Source organism: Anoplophora glabripennis, unplaced genomic scaffold (assembly GCF_000390285.2).
Source record: "Anoplophora glabripennis isolate ALB-LARVAE unplaced genomic scaffold, Agla_2.0 scaffold799, whole genome shotgun sequence".
Taxonomy (NCBI): domain Eukaryota; kingdom Metazoa; phylum Arthropoda; class Insecta; order Coleoptera; family Cerambycidae; genus Anoplophora; species Anoplophora glabripennis.
In genome coordinates, this window is record NW_019416896.1 from 4,564 (window position 1) to 30,496 (window position 25,933).

The 25,933-nt window shown below is 32.0% G+C and overlaps 1 protein-coding gene across 1 annotated transcript; it reads left to right on the forward strand.

Annotated features, from left to right (window-relative positions):
- Nucleotides 1-1,321: 1,321 nt before the first annotated feature.
- Nucleotides 1,322-24,753, forward strand: LOC108912100 (tyrosine kinase receptor Cad96Ca; the record flags this gene model as incomplete). The annotated part of the gene is made up of 6 exons (XM_023455636.1): nucleotides 1,322-1,957; nucleotides 4,608-4,733; nucleotides 7,933-8,068; nucleotides 15,759-16,096; nucleotides 21,055-21,336; nucleotides 23,835-24,753. Coding segments are annotated over 6 exons (1,743 nt in total), but the record flags the coding sequence as incomplete, so codon positions are not given.
- Between the last annotated feature and the right edge of the window lie 1,180 nt (nucleotides 24,754-25,933).

Consider the following 25,933-nt stretch of genomic DNA (forward strand, 5'->3'; position numbering starts at 1 on the left):
ATAATAATAATAATAATAATAATAATAATAATAATAATAATAATAATAAATCGGCTTTATTTGACAGATAATTACAATAATACAAACACAAATAAAAGAAAATAATTCAACCTAACTTATGGCGAAGTCTAGCCAAGGCTACTCCACTCAACCATAAGGTAAGCTATATCATAAAAGAAAGTATTGAAATTCAAAGTAGAATGACAACACACAAACATCTTAACATAATAGGTATTTAAATATGTACGAGTATTACTGTTTAAAAAATAATAAAGAAATGAATAGCACAACAAAATTAAGTATCAAATTAAGAATCACGTTAGCAATTTACGTAGAATGCTGCCTGTTCAATAAATATAGTTTAACTTTATATTTAAATTTGTTGATGTTAAATAATTTGACAGAGAGTTATAAAATGTAATAGCGTTGTATGTAAAACATCTTCTGAAAAAAGCAGTTCTATGATGGAGCCTCGTGAATTTGTTTGTAAATCTAATATCTCTAGAATGAACATTACCACGCTGTATAAAATTAGTTTTTAAAGAATGATGAGAAGGAATAGTAAGAATCTTATGAAAAAAATTACAAAGATGGTGACGCCTACGATTTTCCATGTTGAGCCACTTGATCTCCCCAATAACATGAGATATATTTTCTTAGACCACTAATAAGACGACAACATGAATTTTGTACTTTTTTGAATCCTGTATTTCTCCTGTTGTGTAAGACAAGGACCATATACGTAGTCACAATAATTGAAATGGGAAAGAACAAGTGACTCGTATAACATGATTTTAAGTTTTTTGTTAAGAACTTTTGTAGTAGTTATTTAACATAGCATCAAAACGCAACTTACAGTCAAGAATTACTCCTAAATTTTTTGCATGGGTAGTAATGGGAACTGGAATACCATCGATCATAACCTCAAAATTACTTCTTAAAATTCGGAAATTATTTTCACTACCAAAAAACAAAACTTTCGACTTATTTGAGTTCAATTTTAAATTATGCTCATCCGATAACAATTTTATAGTTTGTAACTCAGAGTTGATGACGTCATTTGCCTGTCAAAAATCATTAATTTAAATGAAAATAAAGTTGTGTGTCATCGGCATATGCTTGAAGTTTGAAATATCAACTAGAATAATTTTTTGACATTATTAAAATAAATAATTACTATACAGGATGTGTTACTATAATGGAGAGAATCAATGTAATTAATAAAATATTTTATTAAGTTTTCAAGGAAGTGCTAACATTTTAAATAAAGCACATTGGTCATTTGATATAATTACTAATATTATAATTTTTTATTTTTCAGGCTGGACAAAACCTTCACTTGTACGTGACTGCTTTCGATGGGCAACTCCTTGCGAAGACGGAAGTTAACGTAAACATTTTGAATGAGTCATTGCGTTATAACCCTTCGAAATCCAATAGACCTCCATTTTCCCTCGGCCAGAATGCGAATATATTCAAATATCCCGGAGTTCTTCCACCGAAACCACCTCCACTTCCTCCATCACTGCCTGATTACACCAATAATCCCCCTCCCGAAATATCTAATAATCCCTATATACAACGGCAGCATATTTTCCAACAAAAAACTTATCCAGAACAAAATACCAGAAAACCTGAGAGAAAATCTGACAAAAATGTAGCAACCATTCTCAAACCTGTGGAAATTGAGAAAGAGGTTGACAATAATTTGTCGGAGAAGACTGAAAGTATCACTAATACTCAGAAACCCACAACTGCCAGGCCAGTAAATAAAGACATAGAATCAACAAATGAATTGTTAGCAGTTGATCAGTCAGTTAAGTCTCTTCCAGAATTAACTGCTACAGTTATACCTATAGCGTCAGTGTTTGCAGTATTTTTAACAGTCGGAGTTATCGCCATGGTGTTCAGGAAAAAAATATACTTAGGAAAGCCCAAAGATTCTAAGGAAGATATGGTAAGTTCTAATCATAAGACACTTTTCTCTTTGAGCAAATATGTGACAATAAAATTCAAATATCAAAGATAAAAAAACGTAAATTAAAAACATACTAAGATATCAAAAAAATAANGAGGAAAGGAAAATTATTATAATTATTTTTTGCTTGAATATTCCAAATAGTTTTTATAATGCCTTATTTATGTATTTCTCCATTTATTTTCCTCATATCGTAAACTCGATGGGTTAAAATTACTGCAAGCTCTTCTGACGTAGTTGTTTCACATATTTCATATTTTCTTGCTTTGCAGAATTGTATAAATTGAAACTATGTCGATGCTTTCTTTGTTCAACATATTATTTGAAGAGAATTTTTGCTAAGCACATTTCAGTTAAAACTTTTTCGTTATATTCGGAGTAACACATTTAAAAACGGCAAAATTATATAATCTAATAAGTTATCATCGGAGACAACTCTACTTGGTCATCATTTTCAGAAAGATGCAAAAAGTATAAACATGTTGGTACCATCATAACTTCTTTCCTACCTATGAAATTTAATTTTTTCTCCACTTAAACGTCTCTTTATGCAATTTATCGCAGAACAGGATTGCACCATATTTAGTTTTTACGAATCTTTCACATACACTAACTAAATCACACAAAAATTCAAGAAATCAATCATCAATACATGACATTTACTTCAAAGTTTGTTTAAGGCATTTTGCAACGGTATACCCGTGTACCATCATTTGTTTTACCGGTATTTGCCTCAACTAGCTTCATCTGCCTTGTACACATCAACGCGATTGACCTCTCTTTGTAGGGCCAGTCCATAGTTTACTAAGTCTATGCGAAGACTGCATTGCCTGGTGTTCTACCGGTTGTCACATGGCTACTAATCGATAAGTCAATAGGAAAAGATGCACATACCTGTCTCAGTCGATTTGGTGTTCATTAATGACTATTCTTAGGTGATTCTCTAGGGTCCGGTTAAATATCTTCATTGTCATCACCATTTCGATAAGATGTTTGGCATTTACTGTCTTCTCAAACACATAATGTTGAGAATCCCGATTGTGACACCAAGTTGTATCAAATTTCCTTTACTTGACAGAATTCAGTACAAATAGTTTACAAACTTTAACAACTTTGACACTTCGCCACAACAAATTACTTAACTTAACCTTTCATAAAATCTCCCCTGTGCATTAGCGCGGCCGTTTTTATTTTTTCGTTGTTTCGCGAAATTTCCTTAGGGTTCTAAGTAGGGCAATTTCTAAGCTTCTAAGAACATAAAAGAATGCAATAGAACATATTCTAGAAACACCATGAAACAAATAAGTAATCAAGTGTTTGAACAAAGTACACTGGGGCGAATTTTGCTGCAATCTCATATGCCAAGTTTGATACAAATTATTTTGCAGCACTTCATTTACTAAAGATAACTGAATAGCTAATTAATTTTGTATTATACTAACTCTATCTGTTTTGAAAACCAGATTTTGAGATACGACATGCTCTTATTTGGCACATTCCTTACAAAATTGTTTGATGTCAAAGAATTTCCATTACTTTGCCATTAACTCCATGCATAGAAGCATGCGTAAAAAGAATGGTTTACTTAATAATAAAAAATATTTTAAATGTTCAATGTTTTGTAATATTCGAAGTTTTGTATGTATTAATCATATTTTCTTCCAATAACCATATTTACTTGCAATAATTAGAACACTTAAATTAGTATTAAGTAAGCTGTAACCAAAATAGGATCAAAACAAGACATAACTTTTTGCCAAGATAAATATGTGAAATGTCACTTGTTAAATATAAAATAAAAGAGGAAAACTGAATTTATGGATTACAAAACCATGATAAAATTGGTAGTCATCCTTTTTAGCCATCATAAGAAATTTAAAATTTTAGGAATAAAAATATTTAAATGTAAACGTAACTAAAACCAGGTAAATATGTAATAGAGAGAAAATTTACATAATAAAAATTATAGTAATTAGATATTGTATTTTAACTTGTAAATACCATAAAGAGTAAATTCATGACAATTAATTAGCCTTAATTTCATGCTAATTTTCACATATTAATGACGTAGTATGCGCTGTATCATTAATTTTTAGTGCAGATCATATTTTTACATACGTGAAACTGTAATACAATTTTGGCAATTGAATTGTTAGTAATGTTGAATTATTTTCAAGGTAGGAGAGAACGGGCAAAGTGAAATGAAATTTGATTTTTTCGCAACTAATATCCCACAAAACGATGAACAAATATTTAATATTAATCAAAAGTGTGACGTTATTAGAAATTATCTTATGATCGCCTTAGTTTATACAAGATGTAACAACAACGTTGCGACAAACTTTTAGGCTTAATTCTTCCGATAGAAGAAACAAATAAACAAGATTAAGGATTTTTCCTAAAACAATTCCTAAGAGCTCATAAGATCAGTCAAAATTGCAGGTGGAAAACAGTTATTATATACAAGAAAATACGGACGATAAACCTTCATTTCATACGTTGTATGGTTAGGTACATCCCGTAAGATTATTTTACAATTTGCTCATTGCGCTTTGCTCCACCTTTCCCTATATTGTTTAAAATTTGTAGCAATAATTTTTCCATAGTAACATATTCCTTTTTCTTTTAGAGAAAAGAATCGTCAGGAGGAATAGTTCTCCGTGAGAGTCCAGGATTAAACCTTCAGGAATGGAGAGGAGTAAGAGCGTTCAGTAATCGTTATGAACCATGGCAGAATGACTCAAATCATACTCAGGTACGGGATGTGTATAATTTAGTAGGTTTAATGCCCTAATTAGGCACTATATAATTATATAGGGTGGTCCGAATTTTATGCAGGAAACTTTGAGGGCAGATAGATCTCATTAAAATAATATGTGTTTGCCTTATAAACATAGGTCTGGAACGGCGCCGTTTTAGAGATACAAGGTGTTGAAGTTGTAAAAAAAAATTGATTTTTTGTTGATATCTCCGGAATCTATTGACCGATCTCAATAAAATTTGGTACATATATTGTATGATAGTAGGCCTTATATTCCCTGAAATATGAGCTTTAAAGGTTCAACCAGTGGTGTACAACTGGACAGGGGTCACCCCATTTTTTACAAAAAAACCTACGCCACTGCATTTTTTACATGTCATTGTAACTGATTTATATTTTAATGCACAAAATACGTGAAAAAGGTAACTTTAATTTTTTCCCTAAGATTCGCCGTTCTCAAGTTATTCATACCAATACAGTCCCCTTGTGGCAGACACTTCTAACGATAATATTACAAGAATATTCGTTTAAGTTTAAAAGTAAGTGGAATTTGGAAGCATATCAACAAAATTATTTACACTCCTTTCTACATCACCTGTGAGGTAGTGTGCGATATAAACAAAAAATCAATTTTTTTAAAACGTCAACACCTTGTATCTCTAAAACGGAGCCGTTCCAGACCTATGTTTAAGAGGTAAACACATATTATTTTAAAGAGATCTATCTACCCTCGAAGTTTCCTGCATAAAATTCGGACCACCCTGTATAAGAATTATAGGCTTTGTGGACACCATTTCGAAACCAAATATATTGGTAAAGGGAATGTAAAAATAACCTTATTGCCAAACGGAATACATATACCGTTTCCTCAACTTAGAAATGGGCAAGAAGAGCTAGAGGCAAAAATTATGGAAGATTGTCCCAAAGAAGTTATTGCATTGTCAGGTACCTATTTTTAAAAAACTATTTCAAATATTGCAAAAAAATATATCTGTTTAATAAAAATATTAGTTGTAAAACATCGTGTTTTATTTTTTTTATATATTATACCTAATTTTTCTACATTTTACCACAGTTATCCTTGTATTATATGAACAATGTTTGATGCTGATGCTGTTCGTTCAGTGTACATCTATTCGAAAGTGTAACTTCTCTCAGTGTAAACGATTGTGTTTCCGTCAAATCGGTCGACTCTAGCGTGACCACAAAACATCAAANTCAACACCTTGTATCTCTAAAACGGAGCCGTTCCAGACCTATGTTTAAGAGGTAAACACATATTATTTTAAAGAGATCTATCTACCCTCGAAGTTTCCTGCATAAAATTCGGACCACCCTGTATAGCACAATAAATTTGAGATACCTACACCATGAAATTTGATGGATTAGTACATTATTTGGTCAAAATGTTGCAATTGAATTGAAATGATACCTATATCAAAGAAATATCTTGTAATTTTATGTTTATTATATTTAGATATATTATTTTTAGTTTTTATTTTTATAATTATTTATTACTAACTGTTTACTTGATATTGCTCGTGGAATTCAACGCTAGTTGGGGCACGTAGCTCATAGAGTAGTTATTTCTCGCAATATCGACAGGAATATTGTCTGTAGGTTTAGATATTTTGGTTTGGTATCGCGGAACACTATTTGACTTCATCCAGATTTAAAAAAAATATATTTTTCTGATTTTTTTTTAAATGGGACCCCATAATTTTGACCCCGGAAACGGAAAGAGCGGAACATTTTTCGTTCGGATATGACCTTGAAATGACCGTGTGGGTCAAGATCAAGGTCAAATATCAAAAAGTCCCAAAGTGAACCATATATTTTTAATTATTAACTGTTGTCCATTTAACTAAGTCAAATTAATGTGAAAATGAATCACTAACTCTTTTGAAATCACTATGTATTTTAATTACAATTTTTAGGGAATATTTTACCACATGCCCATATTTTAATTCGTACATAGTTTCCACGGCCACCTTCCAGTTCTAGCTTTTCCTATGCATTGGATAATAAGATTGCTTTGTTAGTTGACAATATTAAATTTAATTTAGAAGCTCCAAGATACATACTTACGCGTGCTCTCACATACCGCTTGACTAACTTTATGATTATAAGCCACGTGACCAGTAATTTTGTTTGGAATAGTAATTAAATATCTTTCATGTTGGCATGTTTTCGGTAAAATTCATTCATTCATTAAAAGTTATTAAAACAATAAGATAAAGATAACATTAAAACACAACATTCTGTTTCACTGGCTGTGATTATCACTTTGTGGCCATTTTTTTAACCATTAACGTTAATAATTTGTTGTTTTTTTTAATCGAAATAATTTCGAAATTATAGCTTACCTACATCGTTTTTTATAATAGCAGTTACGCACATTTGAGTATTTAAAGGTATTCTAGAATAAATAAACTTAATTTTTTTTGCTAAATATGAACTAACTAAAATATTTTTTACGATTTAAGCCTACTTGATTTTATCAGAAAGCCAATATCTACCGAGATACAGACTTCTGAATACCACAAAATACCACAAAGATGCTGATTTTTGAAGTTGGTTTAAATCGTAATAAGTTTAATTACACTAGAATCTATTTTTCTCAAGTATGTGTTCCAAAAAACATTTGAAATATCTACTAACCCAAAAATATTGCAATCTGTGTTTAAACTATTCCTAGCGACTTTTGGCTATCCCAGAATTTCCCTATGCCTATGTATTATTGAAAAATCTTCAAATGTGGCGAACATTTGTAATCAAATCAAAAAAAAAAAAAAATCGAAGAAATCAGTTTGGTAACCCATTAATTACTGGTTTCGTCAGACGAAGCTTTAGATGACATTTTTTGCAAGTAATTGTAATTCTCTCTGTATAATCGGATAGCTGTTGCTACTTCAAGTAAATATCTTAGTAAACCCTACTTTAAATTGTATATCCTTTAATCTGCTCAAGTAGGATCTACATAAAACGTTGTTAATTCAAGTGGTTGAGGTGGATATCATAAAGAAGCCGCATGAGTTTTAGTGCTGCTGCATATTATTATTTATTACTGCCAGAAAATTGCTCCGTTCTAAAGACCAAACAACACGTTCTATGCTTTTTATTAGTTATTCATGACAAACTTTAATTAAAAATCCATGTATAATATTTTATCTTTAACCTTTTACTGTTGTAGCTGGACAATCAAGAATCTATTGAAATAAAAAATATTGATCAATGGGAATTTCCAAGACATCGTTTGAAATTTTTCAACATATTAGGAGAAGGGGCATTCGGTCAAGTTTGGAAATGTGAGGCTGTAGATTTAGACGGTAGGTGTTCGCAAACTAATTGACACAATTATGAAATACAAAGGAACATTTGCTGTATGAATTTTTACCTATAGGAGGCATATCAACAAAGTAAGAGTATTTATTTTTTTTTAAATCGAAATATTTATGAACAATTTACATATTCATCAAGCACTATTTTTCGACGTAGTCGCCTTCAATCTCAATGCACTTTGTGAGCCGAGGCTGACCTTTCTGATACCTTTGTCAAAAAAATCTCCCGCGGATTCTCGGGACCATTGTTTCACGGCACTGTGGACGTCATCGTCGGTAGAAAACCTTGTTCCACCCATAAACACCTTCAGAGAAGAGAAAAGATGAAAATCAGATGGTGCCAAGTCAGGACTGTGAGCAGGGTGGTTGATGAAGTTCCAACCGAATAAATACAAAAGTTGCTTTGTGCATGGCGTTAACCGTGTAGGCGAGCGGTTCACCCTTAAAAAAAAGGCATGAACCGACTAAATTTTTAAAACAAAAACCTACAGCTTGAAAGTTTTTTTATTTTATAAAGTGTATTTTTCTGATAATTTACATATTTTTTAAATATTTTTCACATTCAATTATAAATATCTCGGAAACAAAGCATTTTTCGAATTTTTGTCAAAGAACAAAAAAAAGTGTTTATTTTGGTCCATTTTCATGCCTTTTTTTAGGCGTGAACCGCTCGCCTATAAGGTGACTTACATAATAGCATTTGGACGGGTGATTGACTAATGAAAGGTTCACATCTTTTTTTTTGTAAAATGTGCCGTTCGAGGTCGAAAGTCCAAAAATCGGTTAGGGGATTTGTTAGTATGGTTGAAAATATGCCTAATTAAAAGTTTTACGCAAGTTCGCGCTTATTTGAATGAAAAATAGCCAACAAATTAGATCCGACATTTTCTTATTTATGTACTTGTTGACAAATTAGAGTAAAATAATGACTTTTATCTACGTTGTGCTGCTAACGAGCTATTTACATTGACGCTGTATTCTACGAAAAAAGCTCTAAAGGCGACAAATGTTACTTTTTGTTGAAATTTCATATTAGTAGCAACTATGGGGGAATCAATTTTTATGCCCGACATTACAGGAGGTTTGAAGGTCAATTTGATTCAGAAAAAAAAACGTTAATCTTCTTTTTGTTGTATCGATATAATCTTTCCTGAAAGTTTGTCGCAAAGTCTTTGTAGCAACACGTACATTTTTCAAAATTTTAATGNAAGTACACTAATTTCTTTTTTATTTAATTTTTTAATAATAAGTTTTCCGTTATTTTCGACAAGTTCTTGAGTTGAAATAAGCGTTTCATCATCAATTTCGGATAGAACATTCTGACATTCGTCTGAGCACGCACAGACTGCACAGCATTTCGGGTTCGATGACAAACAGTTACAATTTTTCATAGAACATTTTCCATTACACGAACAAAAATATTTTTGAAGCATATCTAACGCAGTTTCTCCTTCGAAATAATTAAAATCCAAACAACCAGTTTCGATTTTCCATCCATGTGTCAATGGATCTAGAGTTACAATGTCACTATTTGTAGACTGTTTTTTTTTTAACCGCATTAGACCTTCAATAAAATAATTGACCCATACCAAAAAAATATATCTTAAAGAAGAAGATCTGCCGATTATTATGTTTTTTTTAGAATTAAACTCTGTTCAGTAATTTTTGAGAAAAAAATTTCGAAAATTTGTCGATTTCGTCACATTTTTCACATTAAATTGTAAATATCTCGGAAACGAAGCATTTTTCGAATTTTTGTCAAAGAACAAAACGTGTTTATTGTTTAAGTGTCCATTTTACAATAAAAAACTTTTCAGTTATTCGGCAAGTAATTTTTATTACTACTTTTTTGTTTATAACAATTGACAGACCACGCCGAAAAATATAAAAAAATACGTAAATTATCAGAAAAATACACTTTATAAAATAATAACGTTTCATGCTGCAGGTTTTTGTTTTAAAAATTTAGTCGGTTACCTTCATTTAGAAGCATCTTTTTAAGGGTTAACCGCTCGTCTAGTGTGGGAGCATCTATTGTCATGCGCAGTCCCTTCGTTAAAATTCCCCTTCTTTTCTTCTGTATCGCCCTACGCAGTGTTTTTAGAGTTATATAGTACCGCACAGTATTAATTGTTTCCCCCTGGGACAGAAAGTTAATGAGGAGAATCCCTTTACGATGCCAAAACACAGTTGCCACGATTTTTCGGGCTGAAACAACGGTTTTGATTTTTTTCCTTGATGATGAAGATGGATGCCGCCACTACATTGATTGTCTTTTTATATTAGGGGTGTAGTGGGTCACCCACGTTTCGTTGCCAGTCACAATACAGTCAACGGTGGGATTCGGAATAGCAGCACTCACTTCAACACGCCACTACAACAATAGTTCTCAAAGATAAATGGATTTTTCAAATGTAGAGACATCAAGAAAGTATTTTTATATATGATATATCTGTCAAAATAAACAATAAAACAAATGTAGCACTATTTCTTAAAATGATTACTTCAAAGATTGGATGTGAAATGCAAATTTTGACCTATTACTCAAGAACTAATGAAGACAAATTTTATGTAAAATTACCATAATATTCGTGTCGATGCTGCTATACGGAATACGTTTGTAGTAACAATTGTACATACTATTATTTCATTCATAATATTCTGCACTGAAACTTGCTATTTGTGGTTGAACAATTTCCGGACTGATCTCCCTGTCTTCTTCAGAAGAAACTCTGAAGCTCAGTGGTCACTAGCATGAAAATTGTTCGATCATTGACAACTGTCCCGGAAGCCTGCAGCCTTCAGTTTCAGAGTGGGATTTTATATGGTTAAGTATTTTGTAGTAATTAATCAATCCAATCATCGGTAGTGTAGTCAACCGAAAACGTTGTTATCCTATAACATCCGTGGCGCACACCGGCTGATGCCTGAAAACTACAAAGCTTCTCCGAAACTGTCAGATGTTATTAACGCGTGCCATGTCATCATTATTTAAGCATGTTATGCGATTCTAACGACACATCAGAGTAATAGCGGTTCACGAAAATTCTCTTCAAACTTTCAGGAAGTTATCTCTATCCTTGTTATTCTAATAGTTTGAAAGATTGATATGGTTAGATCCAGTGGCGGTTTTACCATAAGAGCTGCGGAGCTGCAGAACACATAAAATTTTATGTATTTAATCATATTAAATGTCAACAAAATATTTAAAGAATCCAAATGTACTCGCGCTAAAATAAATCTAGGAGCTTATATTATTATTTATTGCGACGCGAGCTACGCTCCTTAATATATGCAACCTCATATACACAATGTGTGGACAGCGAACAATTATATGCGTCCTTTGTTTTTANCGGTTTTTGCACCTGTTTATTCGTTTTACTGCGGCGTCTTTGAAAATACCCAGATGGCATGACATAACATTCCTATTTTTTGATAAGCTTTAGATTATTCAGTTATTAAATGTTTGAAATTATTTGTCTTTGCGGAAAACACTATTTAAAGAAAATGGGGCCCTTAAGAATTATGGAAGCATGAATTGTGTATAATACTCCTGCCTCATTTATTTGATAAATTCGTATGCAAGGTGTCTCAGTTGTATTGTTCCAATGGCATATCTTCATTACCTAAAACATAAATTTTAAATTTGGGGTATCCGACATATACCTAAACTTCTTTAAATTGAGACTAACATTAAAATTCTTTCACTTCCTGTTTAACTGGAAACGACCGTAACTTTTTAAAATCGTAAATTTCGTGAAGTATTACACTTTGTATTTAGACTTCAAAACAGAATTGAAATTGCATTTTAAATGTTTCCAAAATTGTCATTGTACAAATCAAAGCGATTTCCGAAAACTAAAGCAGGCTTTGAAATTATTTAAATAAATTTGATTGTATACTTTGACTGTTCATGAAGTGTTATTAAAATTTGTATTAATTGTTGCTTCAAACAAAATTGGTTCGTATTCAAAATGAATAACTACGATTTTACAAATCGGGAAAAAATAAGATATGATCCTGATTTATAAGGAATGCATAAAAAACATGCATGATGCCTTCCGTGTTTACGGAGAGCGGTATCTCGACAGATGTATGCCAAGTGCTATGTACTTTACACGTCTGGTTTCAAATTTAGGTACATGTGGGGCTTTCTAAAAAAAATCATTAAAAGAGAGACTGTTAGTGCTTAATCACATTTTTTAATTCGAGAAATTGAAGCAGAATGCGATATATCGTTCTTCTATTCAACGAAGTCTAAAATGCGGCAAATTCAGACCTGACGTTTCATGCATGGCTAGCGACTGTCCGTAAAGATGGCATTATTACATAGACCTAGTAAACTACATTATTACCTAACTCAATATTAGGTTTGTTTCTGCAGCAGTCTCAAACTGTTTTCAATTTATCAGATATATTCGGCCAATTAAGTTGTCACATACTTTCAGCGAGTATAAAGTTACGAATCAGTTGGTTAAATATCTCTGATAGTTTCAAATCAGTCCTCAACTGCTGCAAAAACAGACCTATTATGATCAGATGAAAGCCGTTATCATTACTATGGAACTGTCAATCGACACAATTACCATTATTGGTCTGTAGATAATCCTCATTGGACCATTCCTTCAGAACGAATTTCCAAATTTTTCTGAAAATATTCCACTGAATGCAGAATGAATGAGCCAGAAGGTATTTTCAGGCACGATGGTGCACGCTCTCACAACTCTAGAATTCTAGTTGCTTATTTAAATCAAATTTTCCTTAATAAGTAGATCGACATCCCAGTTGAAGAATTCGTGCGCTGGCCAACGGCAAACAAACACAGCCGGACTGGGCGACCAGCCATAAATTTCAGTTGTCGAAGAATTGCCTAGTAGTGCAGTGCAGCAATGTGGAATTATTTAATTCGTTATAGGCACCTGCTATTAAGCATTCATACTACAATTGCGGAAGGCAGAAATAAGAGTGATATTTTGTTTACTAATATTATTACAACATGGCACTTTGGAGACCTTTTGAAACGGAACAAAATGAAACACTGCCAGATAATATTGAATTAGTAAAACTGATTTAAAATTAAAAAATAAAGATTTACATGTTCAATGTCAGCGTCCCATTTTAAATATTTATGATTATTTAAAAAAGGAAGAAAATGAAAAACCAGATAATAAAATTATAAATTGAATTTCGCATATTAACAAGTTTCAGTGCCACAATTTTTCGTGTTTTAAACAAGGTGTTATAGATCATTGTCTAAAGAGGAAGCGAAAACAAAAATTTAAAAATATCGATGACATGACCAGAATTACGATTCGGCGGACAATTTATAATTTATACAAAGAAAACTGAGGACATAAATAATTAAAATATGTATGTTGTTGACCAAATGAACATTACTAGGCGTTTTTATACATGTTTAACTGACTCCGGAAGCACTACAATTCATTTAACATTATTTTTCTATTATATCACCTTCAATAAAATATTTGTAAATCATATTTTACAAAGGTCTTGAAAATACAAATTCTGGAAAGTGTATCTTTGTTAATTTGAAATTTAAATTCAAAATAATGCATAATTTTCCATAATTCCAATTTTGAAAACATTTAAAATGCAATTTCACTTATGGTTTGAAGTCTAAATATAGTGTCTAATATTTCACGATATAGGGGATGTTTGTAGAATTGAAATTTTAAGAAAAATATAGAGGGTGTCATTTAAAATAAAAAAAGTTACTTGTTTCCGTGTAAACCGGAAGTGAAAGGCTCAATTTAAAGAAGTTTAGGTGCAAATTTCAAATTTATGTTTTTTTTAAGTAATGGAGATGTGTCATTCGAACAATATAACTGAGACACCTGGTATAGACTCTCTGAAGAGCAAACAGTGTTGCAACCTTTACTTTCATATGATAACATTAGCAAAAAGTTGTAACAGTTCTTACTAACTAATTTATGTTATATTTTGAAAGCCTTTGTTTAGTGACAAAAATATCTTAAAGTAGGCCACGATAACATCTTTTAAGAACCAAAATCGATCTGTTCGAATGCTTTTTCCCAAAATCTATACATTGTAATTTGTCTTATGCAAATATACGTGTTATATTGGTCCTAAACTTAAATGTGTTTTGGAAGCCTGACAGCACATCACAATAATATATTCTTTCCTGTTTAAAATTATATTCGACATGAGACTTATTAGTAACTAAGCTTTAAAAATAAAAATAATCATGTGACAGATTTCGACTCACAAAATGAAATAGGTACCTACAGTGTAAGAAGTTCGACTGCCATTATTTCAGCATGAGATATAGTAATCATAAATTAACAAAAAAGTTGTACATTACAGGGACGTAATGATTAACAGTTTTCAAAACACAGCGAGTATTAATATTGGGGAGTTTCATCACAATGTGACAACTGCGCTTAACCTAACGCTACACAGCTGGTGCATACCACGTGTGCACGCGGCAGACTTGTCCTACGGAAAAAATGTAAACAACTATTATTGTGAAACATTTAGTAAATTTCAAGACAATTGTTTTCCAGTTTTTAAATAAGCAAAATAAAATGAATCGATTTTGTAGTACGAAGATAGTGTTGTGCTTAAGTTTTAGCTCGAATTTTAGTAATTAGGAACTTAACTTTTAATCAGATTACGAATTTGAAAAATATGTAATTAAATTAACCAAAGATTAACGTCATCCAAATAATCACACGTATGAAAAATAATTTAGGTACTTACCAAAAAGCAAAATTTAGTAATTTTTAATCACACAAGTACAAAACAAACTACATATACATATGCTCAAAATGTCCACCACCATTTTCGATGCACGCACGACACCTTCGAATCCAATTTTCGCGCACCCGCTGGAAAACACCTCAACAAAAGGAAATAGTGGTACACAAAAAACACTCAGACATGGTCCAATTCCAGATACCAACTGAATTGCGTATAGCTGAACAGCTTAAAACCTCGTGTTATCCGCCGCGCCGTTGTCACATTGCTCGATATGAATTTTATCGAATTTTAAATTTATTACAACACTAATTATTTATTAGAATTAAGCATAAAGAAGTTCAAAAAGTGATAAACATTGTATTTTATGGAATTCTATGCACGCAGTTATGTCAATATTCCTTAATTAATCGAACTTTTGTACATCAAGTTGGAGATTTTGATAATTTTTTTCTCGGAAATGGTTGGGTTTAGGGCCCATGTCATATAAGGTTTTTTGTTTCTTTTAATGTATTCTATCGCCTGTTAAAATTAAGGTAGTCAAACTTCTAATACTCTGTATAATACCTACAAGCACAATATTCTGATTATACTCCTAGTCTATCAAGGGGCACACATATAAATTTGAAACTATTACTACTACTAATAGATAGTAATTGTTACCCGTTTCTCATTTTCCAATATTATTTCAAATTTGTTGTTCAGTCGTGACGTCGGTTAATAATTACTAATTAGTAGTTAACAACTTGAAATTTGAAAGTATAAATTAATATTAATTATTATGATAGTGAACAACAAGTCTTAACCATGAGGAGAATATTTTTTAATTGTGTGATGACACCCACTTCGTTCAAGGTATATTTAAAGTTCTTTAAAATGTCACGAAAACGTACTGCGAATTAATTTTTAATTAGAGAATAATTTGAGGAACTCGTTTTAGGGAAAGATAGCGGTGTTTCTGTGGTCGCTGTAAAGACCCTTAAAGAAAACGCCAACGAAAAGGAAAGATCGGATCTTATCTCTGAACTTCAAGTTATGAAAATGCTTGACCCACACCCAAATGTTGTAAGGCTGCTCGGCTGTTGCTCGGATAAAGAACCAATATTTCTCATTATGGAGTACATAACTAAAGGAAAACTACAAAGTTACTTGCGAAATTCTAGAGCAGAAAGGTATTATAACAATATGCATGGACACAGCAAGTCCCTAACGTCACAGGATTTGACTTCGTTTGTACACCAGGTAGCCAAAGGCATGGAATTCCTTTCAAAAAATGGAGTGAGTACTAATTTTGTTGCACTTAGGTATGAGTTACATATCGAAATTTAATATTAATCAATGTACCGGGTGGCCAACTAAGAATAGCCGCCAGTCATATCTCAGAAACGAATCATCGCACAGCTTTAGGAAAAAAATTACAATGACGAAAGTGGCTCTGAAAAATCGCTTTGCTAGTTTCTAAAATGGCCACTAGGTGGCGTAACAGCCACGATTAAATAGAAAATTGGGATTTTCTCCATATTTTACTTAACTAAGGTGCATTGAAAATATATGCAGTGTAACCCTTAAACAATGTTGACTCTTTTTTGTTTAACACTTTTTTTCTATCTCCAACAATAAAGTGATGGGGACACTTCAAAACAGATATTTTTTAAATGCAGATTACTCCAGTTAGCCTAATCTATCGATTGCATTTTAAGCTATTTTTATTTAAAGATTACCGTCGCCCCTAGGGGGCGTTATATGACATGCTTACAAATTTCGCAGTTTTTCTTAGAAAAATCAAATGGAATGGTATGTTTATTTTTACAGGATGAAATAGACCATTGGAGGAGTAAGATGTCAGTGAAAACAGCAACTCGATATCTTTCGTCTAAGGGTAGATATTAGCATACAAAGTTTAAATTATGAATTTACGCATCGTGCTGACGTTATAATATGAGTTGCTTACCACTTATAGGTAGATATGATTCTGAAGCTACCGAAGCTACCAAAGAAACTAAAATCTTATAAAATATAATAAATTAAAAATTAATAATATTGAAAACGAATCTAATAGTAATAACAATAAGGTTTATAAAAAAACGTAAAAATACAATACATTAGACCCTAAATGAATAATCTAGTCTAGATGCTCAAAATACGGTCCATCATTTTCAATACAAGAAATCACTCTCTGCCGAGCGGATAGAACGGAAGTCCACTGAAATACTTTGAATAGTTTTTTATTCTTTCAATCATGTCGTCTCTTGTCTGGTGGAAAACACAAGGTCTTTTATTCGCCCCCATAAATAAAAATCTAAACACGTCAGATCTGGATATCTGGATGGCCAAGTGAATAAATTTTCACGCCCTATCCACCTGCCAGGATACGTTTGTTCCAAAAATTGCTGAACGTTTGCAGAGAAATGCGCAGGCCAGCCGCCGCGTTGGAAAAACATATCATATAATATCATATATATATAATATAATATCATATTCTTAAAAAATGTAGATAACGTTGTCCATTAAGGCTTTCTTTAACAATAAAAGGTCCAATTATTTGTTCATAAAGAGTTCCACACCATACATTTACAGACCAGGGACCCTGATATTGCACTTCTTCCATCCAGTGCGGATTTTCATCTTCTAGTACGATGACGTCTTTCAGGGTATTGCACCGCATAGACCCTAACAGCAACAGTTGCATTTATCATGTCAAATGCTTCTTCATTTGTAAGAATCATTTTAATTTTAGGAATTAATTTAAAATCCGGAACACAAATCGAGTTAGAAAGGAGGTAATAAACAATTTCATAGTCAAATGTAATAATTATTCATAATTTAAACTTGTGTGCAAATATCTACCTTTAGAAGAAATATATCGAGTTGCGGTTTTCACCGACATCTTAAGCCTTCAATGCTCTATATCATCGTGTAAAAACAAACATACCATTTCATTTGATTTTTCTAAGATAAATTGCGAAATTTGTAAGCACGTCATATAATGCTCCCTAGCAGCGTCGGTAATCTTTAAATAAAAATAGCTTAAAATACAGTCGATAGATTAAAGAAAGCTCTTTGCAACGATGCCAAGTTTATTAAATTCCATTAGGGCTAACTGGAATAAACGACATTTAAAAAAAATTGTTTTGAAGTCTCTCCACCACTTTATTGTTGGAGAACAAAAAGTGTTAGACAAAAAAGAGTCAACATTGTTTAAGGATTTACTCATGGCTATTAGCATTACGCTGTTACGCGGCCATTTTAGGAACTAGCAAACATTTTCCAGCGGTTTTTCAGGGCCACTTTCCTTAAATGTGATTTTATTTCTAAAGGTGTGCGATGATTCGTTTCTGAGATATGGCCGGCGACCGTTCTTAGTTGGCCACCCGGTACATATTACGTCAATTTTTGTTACTTTCCCTATTTTATTTTTGTGATATTATGAAAATAATAAAAAAAAGAAACTAAATCTGTCCTTGCAACAAAAGATTCAATCAAACATTGTTTTAATGAAATCAAAGACCATTCGATTTTAAGATAGTTTAAGTTTCAAAAATCAATTTGTTTCTGTTGTCAAAACTGATAATCGACTTTAGGTAAATGAGACAGTTCATATTCTGTTTTGCTGTTTCTTAATTAGAAATATTACTGTTATTTATTTTTCTAGTCCTTTTTCAACATTGCCAACCAACAGTGATCCGCTTCACAGAAAAAAAATTAAAAAAACATATCTATCTTTCATTTAGGAATTTAAACCTTTTTACGTTTCTAGATCTGTTCTAACCTTTGTTGGTCTGGTCTGTTGCCTTCAGAAGTTTGTCATATTTTTCAAAATTTTGAACATATTCGTACTTGTGGGATAAACTTCTAATATTAGAATTCTTCTCCTCAACTTTTCTATTAATATAGTTGGAATTTTTGTTATATGTTTATGCACTGAGTGAAATAGACCAATAAGAAAGTTTTGGTAAGATAATCTCTATTATAATAGCAACTTTTCTTATTAGTGTTAAAATATCATGTCAAGCTTAATGCAAATTATTTTGCTAACACGATTTTACTATTTTAAATTTATATTTTATAAGAACAAGAGGGCACCTTCTTGCGGTGTATATGTACATTTTTTCCACTAAAGGTAAATAGAAAACTTATTGCACTACGTAAGTAACTTGAGTTGAGGTTTGCAAATTAAGGATTAAAAGGACCTATGGCGAAGTAGAAATTGTATAACTGTAGCTAAATATTGTAATTGACTTAAATTGGACTTAAATTATTTTTAAAATTGATTAACATGAACAACTATCGATGTTAAACTTAATATAGCTAATTTAGTATTGAATACTTAGAAATAAACATATATACTTTTGTTTTTTCTTTGAAATGTTTTTAACTTTATTAAAAGGAGAAACCTATCAAACTTACTTATTGATCAATAAATTGCAAATTACTATGAAATCAGAAAGAACATGATGTGGACCTATGTTTTTTATTTATTATTATTTTTTATTTAAGTACAGATTAAAATAAACAGACAGTTTATTATTTTTATTTCAGATAAAATAGCATTAAGAAAAAGTTACATTAATTTACAACCATTGCTCTTCCCTACAATATAAAATAAATTTAAATTCATAAACTAATAAGCCATATTGCCATATTTGCAATAAAAATATTACATATTATGTTCAAATGATTTCCTTCACTATTTCTGTACAGCATCGTAATCTTTCTAGAGCCTATTTAAAGCAGATATTTTGTTAAAATTAATTCATTTCTACAAATGAATATGATATTTCCCTCAATGTGGATAAATAAATAAATAATACAGGGTGTTAAAAAAAGAGTGTAAAATATTTCAGGAGGTAATAGTATGAACTAAAATAAGCAGAAAAGTCTTAATAAACATGGGTCCGCAAAGTAACGGTTGCGGAGATATGGACCACTATTCGTTTTTCAAACATTTTATTTTATTAGGAATAAACCGACAAAGGAAGCTTTTAACAAACAAAAAACAAAGTTACAGAAGATGTTCAAAGTGCCCTCCGTCCATTTCCAAGCAGGCACGACATCTTCGTCTCAACGATATTCGAACTCTTTCGAAAACACCCTCCTTGGTTTGGATTTCTTGACACTTTTGATTAATCCGTAGCTGCAGCTCTTCCAGGCTATTTACAGGAGTACCATACACTAATGTCTTCAAATATCCCCAAACAAAGAAATCTAGAGGGTTCAGATCAGGCGATCTTGGAGGCCATAAAACAGGTCCGGCCCTTCCTACCCATCTATGTGGAAAAGTTTGGTGTAAATGCTCTCTAACGGCCATGGAAAAATGAGCTGGAGCACCATCATGCTGGAACCACATTTGTTGCCTCTGATTCAAAGGAATGTCTTCCAAAAACTCATACAGTGTGTTCTGCAGAAAGTTGAGGTAAGCAGCGCCTGTTAATCGGTTTGGTAAAACAACAGGACCTAGAAACCTGTCACCTACAATACCCATCCAAATGTTTAATGAAAAACGTGCCTGATGTCCAGATTCTATTAGAGCATGAGGATTTTCGTCGGCCCAAATATGCGTATTGTGAAAATTAAACACTCCATTTCTTGTGAACCCGGCCTCATCAGTAAAAAGAATGTTTGCAAGAAAACGAGGGTCTTCAGCATCATGACGTAGAAACCAGCGGCAAAAAACCAAACGTGCTTGATGATCATTTATTGGATTTAAGGCCTGTACTCGTTGCACATGGTATGGATAAAGCAGTTGCTCGTGAAGGATTCTCCAAAGAAGAGGACCACTAATTCCTACCTCGGGTGATATTCTCCGCATACTCGTACCTGGATTCTGCTCTACCAGTGCTAGAATTTCTTCTTCTGCTCTAGGAGTGGATACCGACCTTGGTCTTCCGGATAAATTGTTCAAGGAACCGGTATCACGCAATCTTTGGTGAGTTATTCCAAACATGCGTTGTGAAGGAATCTGGCGATTTGGATAAGCGTCAACATTTTGCAAAATAAAAAAGGGGCTAAAAAACATAAAACATTCCATATTTCCGCAACCGTTACTTTGCGGAGCCATGTATATTGAGACTTTTCTGCTTATTTTGGTTCATACTATTACCTCCTTAAATATTTTACTCTTTTTTTAACACCCTGTATAATTTGTGATGATACACCTAATATATAGATATATATTTTTTAGAAGATCAATGCTTATATCGGATTATTACTCTTGATTTAATTGATCTTTTTTTCAGATTATACACAGGGACCTAGCAGCGAGAAACATTCTTATTACAGAAGACCATACGTGCAAAGTAGCTGATTTTGGGTTTGCAAGAGACGTTATTGCTTCGCACATTTACGAAAGGAAAAGTGAAGGGCGTTTACCAATAAGGTGGATGGCACCTGAGTCACTCTACGATAATATTTTTTCTGTAAAGTCTGATGTATGGAGTTTTGGTGTGCTGATATGGGAAGTCGTCACTTTGGGAAGTACGCCTTATCCTGGAATGTCTGCAGCTGATGTTATGAAGAAGGTAAGTGAAAATAACATCTTTGAAATAACTCTGTGATGGTTTTAAAATCAATCCCTTTGGTATATTACGCACCATTTCTGAGTAATTACAAAAGTTTTTTGTTTGCTTTTTGCGACGTCATATTTTTCTCCTCAGTTACGACGATCGGCCCCCGTTTATTTTTAGGTATGAAGCGAAGGGGACTAGCATGCGGTTCGCCTTTCGCTTCCGAAATGCGTTTCCGACGGTCGGGTCGTAATATTTCTCGTTTCTATATCACTATTTCTTTTTAGTTGTAGTTGAAGCACAATATTTAAAAGGGGCGTACTAGGGGAACTGACATTTTAGGAACACTAAATTCGCATAGGCGTGTCACCGGGTGGAATTAAGGCCATTAATAAAATATATCTTATTATTCATCTAAAGTAGTATTGTCTTGTAATCTTTATAAGTCCTTCAGAATAAGAAATTGGTTTCATTCATAATAATAATATAGAGGCTCTTTTAATCTAAAAAATGAAACCCTACTATTAAATGTTTTAATTTGTTGGTAAGTATACCATAATTTAGTGTTACTTATGCCGTTTGTAGGTACCGAAAATCCACTTGATATCACACTCCTGAGAAGAGTTACTCCGTGGATTCTTGCATCTTTCAAATTTTTTCTTTATATTTAATAAAGTGACCCTCAAATTTCACGTAGAAATGCAATAATATATAGAGTGCCTCATTTAAAATAACGAAGTTGGTGTCAACTTCCGGTATAACTAGAAGTGCTGAAGAGTTCTAGATATTTTAGTTGTGTTCGCTCCAGGGACATTGCCATATTGCCAAATTTTTTAATTTTTCGGGGCAGTACTTTCCAAGATACCGATCGACGCAGTTCCCGGTGGGACACTCTGCATAAGTGCATGCCTAGTCCAAACTTCGTTGAGAACTAAATTTCTGATGGAACGAACTTACGACCGTGTTTACATTTTTGGGCAAAGTTCGATGTACAAATAAATGTAACAGCTCTTCATCATCACACACTTGCAGCTCTGAAATTACACTATCGTTTCCAATACTACTTTCTTCAGAATCTGACATTATTTTAATGACACTATGTATAGTAGTTTACGGAAAATTATTGCAATAATGCAATTATATATAAATTTTAACACCACGAAACATCTAAAAAGTTAGAGGTTATGACGGAAATTTTGAACTGTATTATTTATTATTTGTAATACGTTTGCGCATTGGAAAAAAACAGCCAAAATAATCCGGAGACATTCTACTGATTAATCAAATCGTTTGCAACTGTGCAAGATATTGCTGCTGGAACATCAAACTTTCTACAAGAAATTGTGTGGATTACCTATTTGCTGGAACGAATTTACAAAACAGCGCATGCGTCTGATCGTTCAAACCAGTTTGTGATCGCTGCTGGAAATAACCTTAAATTATTCACAGTGTTCTGTAAAATTATTTCAGAGTAATTTTATTTAAAATATTTGAGCATGTACTTCCTTGCTAGAAAGCCACAATTATGACGATATGATTGTGTCATCATGTACGAAATCATAAGATTGTCATATTAGTAAATGAGAAATTAATGTTCATTCAATTATCAGCAAGGCATATATCAATTTGCCTAATCTTTCTCAACAAAAATTAAAATTTTCAGAAACTAATGGAAAGATAAAAAAAAGAAAATATAATTGAAGGACGTTGAAAAGATATTTTTTCCATTTAAAATTTAGAGTGTGACCAAAACAACCGAGCTAAATTTTAATGTATGATTCTAGGTTATAAATAAACAAAAGGGTTCCTAAAAATATAGACCCAGAAACATTTTGTATTCGAATTGCGAAAATAATGAAAGTCTAAAAAATTTTTTAATTAGAAGAAAACGGATGCAGCGAATTGATTTCAAAGCGATATGCATTTTTTACTTTCCTGAGGCATAGTTCTGGGGATGAGTGTTTTATTTTTCTTCCAAGATATTTTTAATTGAATTTATTATAATATACTTATACATGCTGCATATTGTTAGTGTGCATTATTTTCGAGACAAACGGCAAAATGTATGGGTGAATATTGCTAAACCGCCAGGTCATTTTTTAAATAAATAAAAATTATCTTTAACTTTATTTTTGATAAATCATTTCTTTCCAGTAATTTTGAATAGAACATTTTTAAAGCTAAAGAGTATGGACGAACATTGTAACGATATCCTCTAAAATATCAAAATTCGTGCACCTTAAAATAGGGATTGATTCACTCTCCGTAAAATTACAAAGGATCATAGAAAATCAAATTCAAATACTGAACTTTTATTCTTGCAGTATTTTAATTAATTCTAACTTTTCAACTGACTTACAACGAAAGTTCAAGTTCAAACTCGTCTTGGAACGTCAGTATAAAATACATTAAAATTGTACAAGACTTTTGAAGAAACTCTTGGATTCTTCTTTAAATTATCTATTTTTTTTGTAACCTAAATTTAGTTTTCTTGTAATACTATTTTGTTCCAGGTGAGAGATGGATATCGCCTTGATAAACCAGAACATTGCAGAAGAGAGTTGTACAACATAATGTACTACTGTTGGGATAAGGATCCCAAACAAAGACCATCTTTCACGGAATGTGTTGAACTATTGGAAAAACTTCTAATGACTGAGACAGACTACATTGAGCTGGAACGGTTTCCGGATCACTCCTACTACAATATGATGAGCTTAAGTGGCGAAAAACTATAAACATTCGTTTCGTAACATTTGTTCCTTTTGTGTATATTAAGAAATTGGTAGTGTTGCTATTTATTTAAATAAGTATTATGTAGGGCTAGACTAGCTAAAACGCAAATGTTTTATTTTGCCTCTTAGACAAGGCTATTGTATAACTGTGATAATGTAAACTGGATAGGAAGGTAATGTATAGGGTACAAATCTAGAAGATATTGCTAAATTGTTTATCAAAGTTTAATGCCACTAAAATTGTTTTAGTTTCCATATAGGCTTCTAGATTTTCCAGTCGTGTTGATATTGCAATAATATATTTGAATATTTCGTCTTGGTTAGTACTGACGAATTAATATTCATTTCGTTTCTACGACAACTTTATGCTATGCTTTTTGATCCTTTTCTAGCCTCTTTATTTATTTCGTATTTTTGATCCCTTTGTTTACCAATCTCCTTTCCACGAATTTTTTCCTAATGTTCCTCTTTTCCGTCTATTGCTGTTTCAGAAGTATTGACTTCTGTTCTCATATTTTGTCCATAACATTAAAACCTTCTATTTTATAAACCAAAATGATATATTTTGGTTTATTATATCTATTCCCATTTATTTTTCTAACCCAATTTGCTTCTCCTCGTTATTCTTCTCAGATGTACAGGGTGATTCAGAACTTATCAAACAAAAAAAAAACATTTTGCATGTACAGGGAACTCTTAAAAATACAATTTTGTAAATAAAAAATCAAAAAGGCCAGTTCGAAAATGACTTAAAAATACACTTCTGCACGGCACTGGAAACTGGTGTAATAAAAAACGGGCAAAAACTTGAAAGAATTTCACAAGGAAAGACATAAATAGAATTTTATAAACACCTATTTTATAATAGCAAATTCAACTGCTTTTGCCGCTATTCTTATTATTAATTAATCAAATTAATTTATGGTTTCACTTAATAAAATAATTTGACATACCTGATGTTACACAGCTGTTCAAAATTTTGCCCACCGACATGTAAACACATTTGGGCCCGTCTTACTCAGTTTCTACGAACTTACACAAATGTTGTCCTGCTTCACCATAACACAAATGTTTCACTATAATACAAATGTTGTCTTGCTTCACCATAAATTAAAACGATATCCATCAACTCCGAGTTGCTATATACGCACGCCATTTTTGACACTAACTACTAAAAAACCATTGTAAACACTATCGCAACGATGATTGTAAAGTCGAATAATTATTCGGAGTCGCTGAGGCCACGTGGCTCTCCACGCCTATTGCGAATGACGCTATAGACTACAGTTGTCCAGCGATGTAATGCTTTTTTTCTCGGAAACTATACAGATGTTACAAATTTTTTTTTACGATATTGACTCCATTTCTCATGCCGCATCTATTCCCAATTTTTCTGGATAAGTTGTGAATCACTCTGTATTTATCATAATAAATATACCGGTCGTTTCGTAACTAGACTGCCAAAATGAAATGTCATGTAAAATCGAATTTTAAATATGAAATAAAGAAAAACTTTTTTCAAATCGGGCGTTTAGGAAATATTCAGTTATAAAAATACTTTATTGTTTTATTCCACAATTTGTAATAAATAATAAAGTAAATAATAAATTTCAAAAAAGTTATTACAACTTTAAAAACTACAGTATATGTTCAAAAATGCCACTATTTACATTGAAACATGCCTGGCAACGCAAAACAAGTGAATTGTAAACTTCTGTAAAATTTACAGTGTTTTGAATATTATGCATTTCATAGCTGCCTTGTTTTACATTTTTTTAAAAATATTTTCTAAATAATGCCCTATCTGAAAAAAAGTTATTCTTTATTACATGTTTAAAATTCGATTTTACATATGACATTTCATTTTGGTTACGAAA